Here is a 12538-nt window from a genome sequence, read left to right on the forward strand (position 1 = left end):
GATGCGAGCTAAATCTCCCTCTCCACTTGTGTCTATTTCTCTTGAGAGGTTTATTTGTGTATTGGTGTCTGTATGTTTCTAATGTGATACATGACATGTGTGTGATTTGGATGTATATCTGGCAGGGTAGTTGGGAGGTGGAAGAAGTACAGCTTCCATGTTAATGCAAATTATGCAAATTATCTCAAATTGTGCCGGATTGAGGAACCCTTCAGAAAAATAGTTCTTCATTTTGGGAAATACACTTCTTTGCTTTCTTGCATAGACACAGATGAGAAGATTGAATCCATTCTCATGCAGTTATTTAGTGTTCAGTAGAGATGTAGTAGGCATCTTTGTTTACTTTTATTTATTTACCACAACATCAATGAACAGAAGTAAAAGAATAATTGTCGACACAGTGAACCTGTCAACCAATGCTAGACGTCCTATTTCACTTAAGAACATGAATACATTTGTCCTGCAGACGCTTCCTCGTTTCATCTCTTTTTCTCGTCGTTATCCATCGACTAATTAAACCAGTGGGATATTATTTGGGGTGTAGAGATTTTGAGCTCAGATCTAGTTCATCCATCCACTGCTACATTACTTTAACCAAGGGAGAAAAACATGTAATCTGCCTGACTCAGAATCCTTATTGTGTGAAAGATCAATTGGTTTGTTTAGTTTTTTTTTTGCCTTTGATTTTGTCCTCAGGGTGATTACTGCATAGTTGCATGATTCATGGTGATGGGGTCGCTGCTGGGTTAACTCACTGTTGGAGGACATTTCAACCTGTCTTAGCTTTCAGAGTCATATCTGATTTGCTTGTGTCTACAATCAGATCAGCATCACAGTGATCGAGGCCCGGCAGCTAATAGGCCTTAACATGGACCCCGTAGTGTGTGTGGAGATTGGAGATGACAAAAAATACACGTCTATGAAGGAGTCGACCAACTGCCCGTACTACAATGAGGTGAGGCTTTAAAAACACACTTAACTGTAGAAAGATATAACACTGCCACAGTATATAAAATGGATTTTACTGTAAATACAGTGTCCGTATTAAAGATGACGTCAATATTTGAGAGCTCAACTCATGGATGATGAGTCTCTGTAACATATGAAGTTTCTTCTGTATGTTATCTAAAGACAATTCAATTCTCTGAGCTGCACCACAAACACACAACAAGGCTTAACTAATGCCAATAAGACAAGAATTGTCTATTTCCAATAAGCTAGATAATACAATGCTGTCGAGAGGCTGGCAGTGCTCTCTTTGATCGTCTGATGTTTCAGTGATTTATTGACTGTAAAACGCTCCACATGAAGCTCTTAACTAGTGTTCCTGAACAGCAGATGATCTCTGTTGGTGGGACGTGTCGGTGGTGGCGAGGGTCACTCAGAGCTCAGCCTCTGGGTTGTATCCTGCAGGGACAGGAAGTGACGGTGTGTCTGCTATCGATTCCTACCGTTTGTCTGAAAGTCTCCTGTGGACAGACGAACTTGAAACCAGAGTGCTCAAGATAATAGTCCTTCACGCTTTCTCGCCTCGTATCCAGACCCTCCAGTCTGTGCCGCTTCAGATACGCGCACACATTTCAGGACTCATGATCTGAAAGCACCTCTGGTCTTTCGAGGCTCACTGATAATATTGCAAAAACTACATCATCATGACAAATGTAATACACACAGTAAATACATATTTCATCCTGAATTAACTGCACAAACTTGGGAGTTTTGACTTACCTGCAAAATACCAAATGCAGTCGTGAGTGACGTGATAACAGGTTCCAATGGCTGAGATGAAGCAACGATGTACAGTTCTGTAGAGTCTGGCTATGCTGTGTTGTTCTTTGTATCCGCTGAGAACAAACACTGACAGCAGATGAAAATAAGAAACAAAGAGGAACCGCAAAGGGATCTCAAGAGACGAATCTGAGTCCTTGTGATGTCTGTGTACCCTGCATAGACGCTGCCTGTAGGAGAGTTGCATAGATAGGCGACAGTATAGTTGTATCAATACACTGACGTCTGAAGACGCGCACAGAAAAGGAATGACAAATCTTTGATGTAGAACTTCTTTTCAAGCCCTCCATCTTTTCCTGTAAAGAAGTGAAAGCGTGAGGGGCTCCAGCTTTGATGTGGCTACAGTATGAGCTGAGGTGACGATGCTTCAGTTCATTCCCTCCGTTCCTTACTTGAACTCTGCGCTGACATCCTCTGAACTTCAAAGTTACCTTGCACATTTTACTCCCAGAGCAAACGTGAAAGAAGACTTTGTTATCCAGCAGTATAAGCGAATAATAATAATAATAATTTTTAATGAGCAAACCTTTGTTCTCTTCTCTTTGCAGTATTTCGTCTTTGACTTCCACGTCCCTCCTGACGTCATGTTTGATAAGATCATCAAGCTCTCGGTAAGTAATGCCAACCCCGAAAGTATACACACTGCAACGCTGCTAAACAAACCCATGTCCCCCACTTTGATACATTCTTTTGGTACATGGGTTGTTTGATTTTATTTGCACATAAAACTAATCAGGAAGAATTGAATGGTGAAGATAATCAAATTCCTGAAAGTAAAACTTCACCCTTAAAATTTTCATTTGCATATCAATTGCTCACTGTTACCTTGAATTCTTGAAGACAGCTTTGTTTCGTCTCGCATGCTTAGGGAGAATCCGAAAAACTGAGAGACGTCTCGATGAATTATAGTAAATGGAAGCCAGGTTTAATAACGGCAAAACTATATCAGACAAGCATTTACAAATTCTCTATGCAGTGTCTGGTGCAGGATAATCCAAGTCTTGTTTATCCAGTTGCATGCTCACTACTCCCAACTCTTCAAGAGTTCAAGGTAACATGTGGTGAATAATTGATACACGAATGGTCATTTTGGGCGTGAAGTATATTGAATACTTAATGGTACAGAGAAGAGAAGCTATTACTGCTCTTTAGTATGTATAAATGAGTGTGAAGACATAAAAAGATATTGCCGGTTATTGCATCACCATACTCACCCTCGCCAGTAAAAAACAAAAAAAAAAGCTCCTGAAAATTACCAACACATCTTTTAGAATAAATCGGTCTCCCCGCTCCCAATCTGCTACCCCTCACTGACGCTGACACCACTCTCAATAAACAGCCTGGGAACGCTGTAATAACCTTGTGTTGTTGTTGTTCTTTTTTTTTATACCTCGTTTTGAATGTTATCTTTTTGTGAAATCAAATTTTCTGTAAAGAGGACAATAACGACTTCATCAGAATCTGCCTTAGTTTGGATAATTAATGATCTGAGAGAGAAGCTGGTTATGTTTTTAATGGAAAAATGGTGAAGACGCCATGCAGCCCCTTGTTAAACATAAAGTCCGTAGCAAGCTGTTTCCCTTTAACGCTCACACTTGTAAATTATTTATGAACTTTTCCAACACTGTAGAGCTCTTTGTTTTAACATTTCATTCTCAATTCTGTCTGCGTAGGTTATTCATTCTAAAAATCTTCTTCGGAGTGGGACATTGGTGGGAACCTTCAAGATGGATGTAGGGACTGTTTACTCTCAGCCTGGTAAACTACAAGCTGTAGCTCCAATATGAATCTAATAACATACATGCATAGTCTAAAGTTTAAATCCATTCATTCTTTTGTTGATTGTGAAGTGAGCCTGGATTAAATAATAGCCGTGAGTTATTAACTAATTGATCTACATCTATCCTAGAACATCAGTTTTACCACAAGTGGGCCATCTTGTCTGATCCCGATGACATAACAGCGGGCTGTAAAGGGTATGTAAAGTGTGACATCGCCGTGGTCAGCAAGGGCGACAACATCAAGACCCCACACAAGGCCAACGAGACCGACGAAGACGACTTAGAGGGGTAATACGCTGTTACTGGTGTGTTCCAGATTGAATTGATTTTGAAGCATACTGAGTTCAATTAAAATGTCCTTTTTAGTAGTGGAAAGGACATTTTAACAGTTTTGTCTGCCTCTTTTTCTTTATTTCAAAGATGTTTTTCAGAGTGTCTCTTATAGTATAATAAGTCAAATATTTGAGTACTTTGAGATTGGGTAGTAAATAAGTATTTCATACTAAAACCAAATCTTTATGAAGCTTATTCCACAATCTTTACCTTTCTTGTAAATGTAGACATTGACTCCACAACCCTGTCTCTGAAATGAGGTTTTTTTTGTGCTGCTGTTCGTTTCCAGGAACCTCCTGCTCCCAGAGGGCATCCCAGCAGAGAGGCAGTGGGCGAGGTTTTATGTGAAGATCCACCGCGCTGAGGGACTTCCTAAAATGAACACCAACATTATGGCTAACGTGAAGAAGGCTTTCATAGGAGAGAGCAGAGACTTGGTGGACCCCTACGTTCAAGTGCAATTTGCTGGGCAGAAAGTAACTCCCTCCACATCCTGCAGTTTCTTATTCTTTGCTAGCTTTTAGTGGCGTTATTACTCCCTGAATGAGCATGCTTGCTCCCCTGGAATATGTGGTATTGCTAATGCATCCATACATACACATACATATGTATATATATATATATATATATATATATATATATATATATATATATATTATCATAAGGGAGCAGCATGTATGTTCAATTCAGCCTTTCCCACAGATCCACTTATCTCATATATAAACATTAACACAAAAACATACATAAAATCCCTAGAGACGACTGAAAAGAGAAAGATAAAAGGTTGCTAGTTCTTATTAAACTTCTTGGTTGAGCCTTAAGTACTGTGCCTTTAAGTGTTTGAGCTTGAGATGTACCGTTACATCGTCCAGCCAGCATTCATGAGATGGTGATTCAGCCTTTTTGCATCTGAAGAGTCTGAGGAGCAGGCTTCTAGTAAGTAATGTGGAGAAAGCATCTTGAAGGATTGGGCCACATTTTTGTTTAGTGTATCTTATTGTCATAATTGCAATGTCCATGTGTACTTTGAAAGGGTTATTGGTTGCTCCTGTCCATATTTGCTGCAAAGAGATCTCGTCCCAAAGGGATTTCGATGTAAATGATGCGGGACAAAATCCTTCTTTCCCTGCAAAAGATACTTCTTAAATACAGGCTGAAGCTAATATGAGGTACTGATTGTTTTTTATACCTTGAACTTGAGTGTTGCTCCTTCATGTGTCGCCAGGGGAAGACTTCAGTCCAGAAGAGCAGTTATGAACCGATCTGGAACGAGCAGGTCGTCTTCACTGAGCTGTTCCCTCCGCTCTGCAAACGCATGAAGGTCCAGATACGAGACTCGGATAAGGTCAACGACGTCGCCATAGGAACCCACTTTGTTGACCTACGCAAAATATCAAATGACGGTGATAAAGGTAGGCCAACACGGTTGGTGTCATTAGCATTGATTAGCTGTCAGGTACATTTATTAGTCAGTTTTAACTAGTTAATTTCTTTACTGTATGTGGTAATCAGCTGTGCTGTGTGAATCGAACCGCATGACCCACCTGACCCTTTTCTAATGGCTCTGTGAATTCAGGGGATGACATTCAAATTAACTTGCAATCAATACATACATTAGCATATATTAAATCAAAGTGCAATATCCATTATGAAAAATGTTCGTAATTGTCTGGGGAAGATTCCTTCACAAACCAGTAACACAGTCCCATTTCTAGCAGTGGCTGGAGTTTCTTTTTATTCATAGAGGAAAAACTGTTGAGCATGTTTAGTGATTTCCACCATTACTGATCCGACAATCAAGCGTACAACCTTACAGAATCTCAAAACATTAGAAACTTACAATGCTAAAAAAAAACGCCGCACAGCAATGAGCTTAAAGCAATAGCCAAATTGAGCCAAAAGTCTTACCAGTAGTAGATTACCACGTCATTTCCTACAGACATTTATTTCCCCTTCTCCAGGGTTCCTGCCCACCTTGGGTCCCGCTTGGGCCAACATGTACGGTTCCACGCGTCAGTACACTCTGATGGACGAGCACCAGGACCTGAATGAGGGTCTTGGAGAAGGCGTGTCCTTCAGAGCCCGTCTCCTGCTCTCCATCGCTGTGGAGATCCTTGACACCACTTCACCTGAGCTCATGAGCTCCACTGAGGTGCAGGTGGAGAGCGTCTCCAACATCTCAGAGGTGAGAAGACCGAGACCGCTGACACAGCGAAGCGGTTTTTGGATAGTCTTTTTGGTGTAAGTAATTGTAGGAAAATGCACGAAAAAATTAACAATAACTTTTTGTAAGATAACATATGAACCGTTGGATGAGGATGTCTATCTGGTCCAGATAATTGTGAGCTGGCTCTGGTCCATTTACGATAGTCCAATTCAGTGAGATTGTTGGAGAAACCAATCAAGATTGGACTGTCCCATTGATTTCAGCTACATCTTCTCTGGGCTTGCTCTGAAGTTAAAACATTTTAGAGGTAGTTTTATATTAATTTAATGTAATTTGAGTTGTTCTGAAACTTCCCTTATGAGACTGAGGGAAATGGAACTGTTTTAAGAAGTGGCTCAATGCTATGGTTTTTGTTTGGAGGACACTTATCATACGAACACACTGTAAATTTGTTATGATTTGGGGCCCTTTATTGATTATGTCAGACAGTAAAACAACTCTGCTGCAGCTAAGTCGTGACGAACTGCTGCAAATCCTTGTTAAAAGAATAATGAGTATTGATTAATATTCTGATAACAACCATATGAATATGTAAAAAGGATCATAAGGCGGAAAATATGGTGGAAATTAGTGCATTTACAAATGTAATTCAGAGAGGAGGCAGATAGAATTTATGTGTTTAGAGAATTGCAGAAAAGAGCAGATTCAGTAATTCTTCCACAGACTCAATACAATGAATGCATTTCAATCTAATAAAATATTTCTTTTATTGCGCTTCTCCTCACTCCATCAGAGCGCCACTGGGAAAATAGATGAGTTCTTCCTCTTTGGTTCCTGCCTGGAGGCCACCATGATAGACAGGAAGATTGGTGACAAAGCGATAAGTTTTGAAATAACAATCGGTAAATAAACCTTTCCTTCATCTTGTTAGCATTGACCTCCACACGTTTACAGTTTATCAGAGCGACGTGACATAGAAAAATCTATATATCTATATATACCGTAACCAAGCAAACTCCAGAACAACGTGGAATGTTCTGCCCGCTAACAGGGAACTATGGCAACCAGATAGATGGTGTAAGCAAGCCTTCATCGACAAAGAAGAAGAAGAAAGATGGTGAGAATGAAGAAGAGGAGAGCGAGCTCATACAGAACTCCAGTGAGGACGAGGCGGACGAGGACGGGGACCTGGTTTCTGTCTCCTCCACTCCTCCAATGAAGCCTGTCATCACCGACAGGTCAGGGGTCAAGGTTTGAGGATGTTTAGGAAGCAATTGTGACAATTTAGGGTGTTGGACTGTGAACCGAGTCATTTGTTTGTACTTTTTTTAGGAATTATTTCCATCTTCCCTACTTTGAAAAGAAGCCGTGTGTCTACATCAAAAGTTGGTGGCAGGACCAGAGAAGACGACTTTACAACTCCAACATGATGGACAAGATCGCTGACAAGCTGGTCGGTACACACCTTTATTACCAATATGCAAAGGTTGGCTCAGATGGCCAGATTATAGCAGTAACAACACAACTAAGAGTCTATAGTCCTGCTACAGTAGCAGCTTTTTGAGGAAGTATTCAGGCGCATGTGTATGTTGATATGGGACAATTTGCATTTGTCAAATATATCTTGGATAAATAAAAACCATATGAGTATTAACAACTTTTGTCCTAAGCTCCGATATGTTTGTGTCCGGACAGGAAGAGGGCTTGAATGATGTTCAGGAGATCATTAAGACGGAGAAGGCTTTTCCAGAGCGCAGACTCAGGGGAGTGCTGGAGGAGCTCAGTGTCGGCTGCAGGCAAGATACTTAAAATTAATAATTGTGTTGTCATTGTGACTTAGCGGTCAGCACAGATACAGAGTTATAGTGCTCATTAGCCACTTTTGAATTGAATTGCTGTTAAAAACCTTTCAAACGTGCACAATGATGTGACTACAAGCAGCTTCATTAATGACCCAGACACAACTGATGCTGAGACGTCTCTAAAGCACAGTCATTAGGTCACGGTGACAATCGCAGAAGAATGAGACATATAGAGTCAAGTCACGTTCATGTTCCATCCTCTGTGTCTTGTGGTTATTTCCAGCCGGTTTGTGATTCTGGCTAACAAGGACGTGAACCAGGCAGGCCGAACCAAACTGGATCGAGAGCGGCTCAAGTCCTGCATGAGAGAGATGGTATGATTTATGTTTCTCAAATAGAGAAAGAAGGAAGCAGCGTGAGTGATGGAGGAGAAAATGAAGCAGTGATTAATCAATTTGGCTGCGTTTCAGTCTCAAATCCCAGCGCCTTAGTGAGTAAACAGTTTAGAGTCCCTGTAAAGGCCACGCAGGGAAATTAATTTTTGTAACACATTCACTCCCTTGAATACTTCTTTGCCTACATTTTCATGCATTTGCAATACTGTCATATTCTTATAACTGTTTCATATTCTGATTCAAGTTTGTATTTGATTGCAAGTAGACTTTTGATTTGCTTCAAGAGGAAATGCAACGGAATTACAAAGTGTTCTCTAAAGAAAGAAGAATTGTATGCATGCGTTATAGTGGAGGTTAAGCTATGAATAAGATCCACTGTTTGACCTGAGAAGTATGTCTACTTAACGCATACTGAGAAAGAAAATAAATGACTAAATTGCATACTGTAGCTGCACTACAACACTGTTTGTGAGGGAATGTGACAACTGCCATGGAAAGCACAAGTATTGCAGGAGAACACCAAAACAAATCTGGTGGGAAAAGTCATGGATGTGTAGGGACTCCATTTTTAAGATCCACTCATGCAGATGTTTAAATTGAATACAGATGGACCCCAGCTATGATGTGTGTACATTATGTATATGTGTAATCTGCAGGACAGCATGGGCCAGCAGGCCAAGCAGATCCGAACTCAGGTGAAAAAAAACACAGTCAGAGACAAACTCAAGCTGGTGCAGAACTTCCTGCAGAAGCTCCGTTTCCTCGCAGACGAGGTACTGTACCTAACCCCTAACCCTGTACTCCAGGTACAGAACGGACACAGAATGAGTGCATAGAACTATTAACGCAGACTCAATATACAGTATATAAGCATTGATCCCATATCAATCGATCCTATCCATTCATCTTGTCCAGCCTCAGCACAGCATCCCAGATGTTTTCATCTGGATGATGAGCAACAACAAGCGCATCGCCTACGCCCGGATTCCTTCCAAAGACATCCTCTACTCCATAGTGGATGAGGAAACGGGAAAAGACTGTGGCAAAGTCAAAGCTGTCTTCCTCAAGGTGCAATCATCTCCTCCTGCTCCTCTCTTGGTCAAACACCGTTAGTCATTAAAACACACTTTGCTCATTTTCAACCTTCGTAAAATGAATCACCGCTCATTATTCTCATGGCCAGTTAAAGCGGAAAACATGTAAGATAAAGTTTGCTGCTGGCTGCACTGTGAGATGATTAGTAGTGCTGAACAGTCAATATACAAGATACAGTATTGACAAGTATTATTGTGAATAGGCTTGTGAATCTATGACAGCTGCCGAGAGAGAAGCTTGAAAATCAATGTGGTGGCTTCCTAATATGTATGGGCTGGGCCATGTTGCAACATTGTCAGCATAATGCTTAATGATTGGCAATGACACCAAAGAAAGGTTTGTACTGTAATATGTGCTTTCCTGTCTTCATTCAGTCCTCTGCTGTTGTTGTTGTAATCTGTGCCCACAGCTGCCTGGTAAGAAGGGGTTTGGTCCCGCAGGCTGGACAGTCCAGGCTAAGCTGGAGATGTATCTGTGGCTCGGCCTCAACAAGCAGAGGAAGGACTTTCTCAATGGTCTGCCTAATGGTTTTGAAGAGATCAAATCTGCTAAAATGGGCCACGGTCTTCACTCCGTCCCCCCCGTCAGCCTTGTCTACAACAGTAAGCTCTTGAGTTTATACGTTTGAATTCATTATTTGTTTTTCAGTAGTTTTACTTTTCTTTATTGGTTGTTCAGTTTTAACTCAAGAAAATCAAAAATCAATTGGAGGCAAAACGCAGAAAAACAAACTCACTCAGAAGTCAACACTTGACTCCCATTGATCGCTTTTGTTCTTCACTTTTCTGACTTCTATAGCAGATTGCTAACAAAGGGTTCTGATTGTCAATTAATGCGATGTGATGTTTGCACGTCCATCAGTGAAGCAGGTGTTTCAGCTGAGAGCACACATGTACCAGGCTCGCAGTCTGTTCGCTGCTGACAACAGCGGCCTGTCAGATCCCTTCGCCCGGGTCTTCTTCTCCACACACAGCCAGGTTACTGAGGTAGGACCATGAATGAGTGTATATGTAAACATACAGACATCGTGAGTGTGTGTGTGTGTGTGTGTGTGTGTGTGTGTGAGAACTGACCGAGTGTTTGTATTGATTATGCGTTAACTGAGTTGATATGGGCGGCAGTAGCTCAGTCCGTGGGGACTTGGCGCTTGGACCGAGTACTGAGCGTGGAATTGGGTAGCTGGAGAGGAGCCGGTTCAACTCCCGGGCACTGCCGAGCTGCCCTTGAGCAAGGCATGGGACACCCAAACTCCTCCTCCGGAGCTGTATAGTAGCAGCTGCCCACTGATGGGTTAAACGCAGGTTTCACTGCGTGTGATGTGTACATACGCGTGTGTCAATAAAGGTTTATTTGATTTGATGTGTGTGCTGCAGATCCTGAGCGAGACTCTCTGCCCTACATGGGACCAGCTGCTGGTGTTTGACGATGTGGAGCTGTTCGGGGAGGCCAGTGAGCTGAGAGATGACCCTCCAATCATTGTAGTCGAAATCTATGACCAGGACACCGTGGTAGGATCTCACTCTGTGTGAATGAATGGATGCGTCGTTGAGACACCGATTAATAGATTTGTCGATGCTTGTTAAGCAGTTTTAAACCATTCACTTTGCGCAAAGAAGTCTAAAAGTGCTTTGCTTTTCCTTCCCTCGTGTGCTGACTGTCTGTACACCCTTATTTCATTCCACCCCACCCTTCACCTTATCTCTGGCCGTGCTCATGCTGTGCTGGCTAAATAGAGTGTGAAAGCATTACTACTGTAAAGACTGCGTTGAATTAGATGTGCTAATAGCTGACTAGAGTCTGTTAGCTGATACAGCATGACTTGTCAGGTTCATCTAGCTGCTGATGAGCTCTGGAACAAACTTGCATGCACCTCCTCCATTTCTCCTCTCTCACTTCGTAACAGCAGTAGCTGCAGGAGCATTAATGCTTGTACACTAGTGGTAGTGGTGCGGTGTAGAAAATCGGCCTCGCAATACTCAACCACAAAATTTTTATAAAAAAAATGCTGGTGTAGGTATCATTTTAATGAGTACGCCTCTTTTTTGTTCTATTACACTCTAATCTTTAGTCAGGGAGTTTGTTTGTGTTATATAAGACTGAGTTTTTGCTGCAAGCTTTCCCTCTCAAAATTTCACATTTTTTGAAACCTTCCACCACTTTGACTAATACTGACACCAAGTGGCTGCCATAGAAACTGCACTTCCCTCACCCGCGTTTAACTCCCTTCCCTTGTCCCCTGACTGTCTCGACTGCCTGCTGTCACAATGTGGTCTTCAGGGCAAGGCAGAGTTCATAGGTCGCACCTTTGCGAAGCCCACCATCAAGATGTGTGACGAGTACTACGGCCCCCCGAGGTTCCCACCACAGCTGGAGTACTACCAGATCTACAGAGGGAACTGCACCGCTGGGGAACTGCTGGCTGCCTTCGAGCTTCTGCAGGTAACAAAAACACACACACACACACACACAAATGAATGAAGAGAGAGACACCTGTGGGAGAGCATCGGAGGAGGGATCCCTCTCCCAGGATGGACAGAAGTACAACAGATGTCACGTGTACAGAATGAACAACCATTACTGCCAATAGAGCCCCCCGCTGTTTCTTTAACAGTGAACTTATTTGGGAGGAAAAATGCAATTCTCTGTTTTTTTTGGGCTAAAAGTATACATATGTAGTTGTAACCATGCATTGCAGTATGTAGCGCACTCTTCCATCACATGTACAGATCATTCGTCAGCGTCCCATTAAATAGGAATTGAGCTTGGAAAAGAGTTTAGAGTTTGATATTAAATATATTTCAACTCAACTAAATTGTTGGGATCTATTATCTATTCTAAATACAGTCTGAGCAAGTAACTTATTGAAGTTATTTCACGTTGATTCCCATGGAAAGTTTCCATCACATACTCCTTTTACTGTATTACTTCTTCCCTTTCCGTCTTTAAATATTTGCATCTCCATTGTTTCCTCTGCCACCATGCCACCCCTCTTCCTTTCCACTAATATATTCATTGTTTCTCCTTTGAAATGTCTATTTGCCTTTCTTCCTTCCTTCCTGTTCCTCCTCCTGCTGCTTACAGATACCTTTCGATGTGGAGGCGATTAGGCGAGCTCTGATCGCCGTCCATAACTTTGCTGTTCCTCAAATAAAGGTGCTCTTTTCTTGCATTCTCTCC

General features: G+C 41.8%; 1 protein-coding gene across 15 annotated transcripts in view; it reads left to right on the top strand.

Annotated features, from left to right (window-relative positions):
• otofa (otoferlin a) overlaps positions 1–12538 on the top strand; it is an 80179-nt gene that overhangs the window by 38378 nt on the left and 29263 nt on the right. For 14 of the 15 annotated variants that reach the window (XR_011103940.1, XM_068724561.1, XM_068724568.1 and 11 more), the window contains exons 9-27: positions 824–955; positions 2337–2399; positions 3462–3546; positions 3698–3857; positions 4192–4378; positions 5128–5314; positions 5864–6087; positions 6863–6971; positions 7121–7307; positions 7402–7522; positions 7765–7865; positions 8155–8245; positions 8923–9039; positions 9182–9334; positions 9771–9963; positions 10223–10347; positions 10735–10869; positions 11639–11800; positions 12443–12514. Coding sequence is in view for 14 of the 15 variants with exons in the window: in XM_068724561.1 (XP_068580662.1) it covers positions 824–955; positions 2337–2399; positions 3462–3546; positions 3698–3857; positions 4192–4378; positions 5128–5314; positions 5864–6087; positions 6863–6971; positions 7121–7307; positions 7402–7522; positions 7765–7865; positions 8155–8245; positions 8923–9039; positions 9182–9334; positions 9771–9963; positions 10223–10347; positions 10735–10869; positions 11639–11800; positions 12443–12514 (2604 nt within the window). In the remaining variant the exon portion in view is untranslated. The remainder of the gene's footprint in view (positions 1–823; positions 956–2336; positions 2400–3461; positions 3547–3697; positions 3858–4191; positions 4379–5127; positions 5315–5863; positions 6088–6862; positions 6972–7120; positions 7308–7401; positions 7523–7764; positions 7866–8154; positions 8246–8922; positions 9040–9181; positions 9335–9770; positions 9964–10222; positions 10348–10734; positions 10870–11638; positions 11801–12442; positions 12515–12538) is intronic. The other variant, XM_068724562.1, reaches the window with a different exon arrangement.

Source organism: Cebidichthys violaceus, unplaced genomic scaffold (genome assembly GCF_023349555.1).
Source record: "Cebidichthys violaceus isolate CVI_PGR_0920_01 unplaced genomic scaffold, fCebVio1.0.p SCAF_31, whole genome shotgun sequence".
NCBI lineage: Eukaryota > Metazoa > Chordata > Actinopteri > Perciformes > Stichaeidae > Cebidichthys > Cebidichthys violaceus.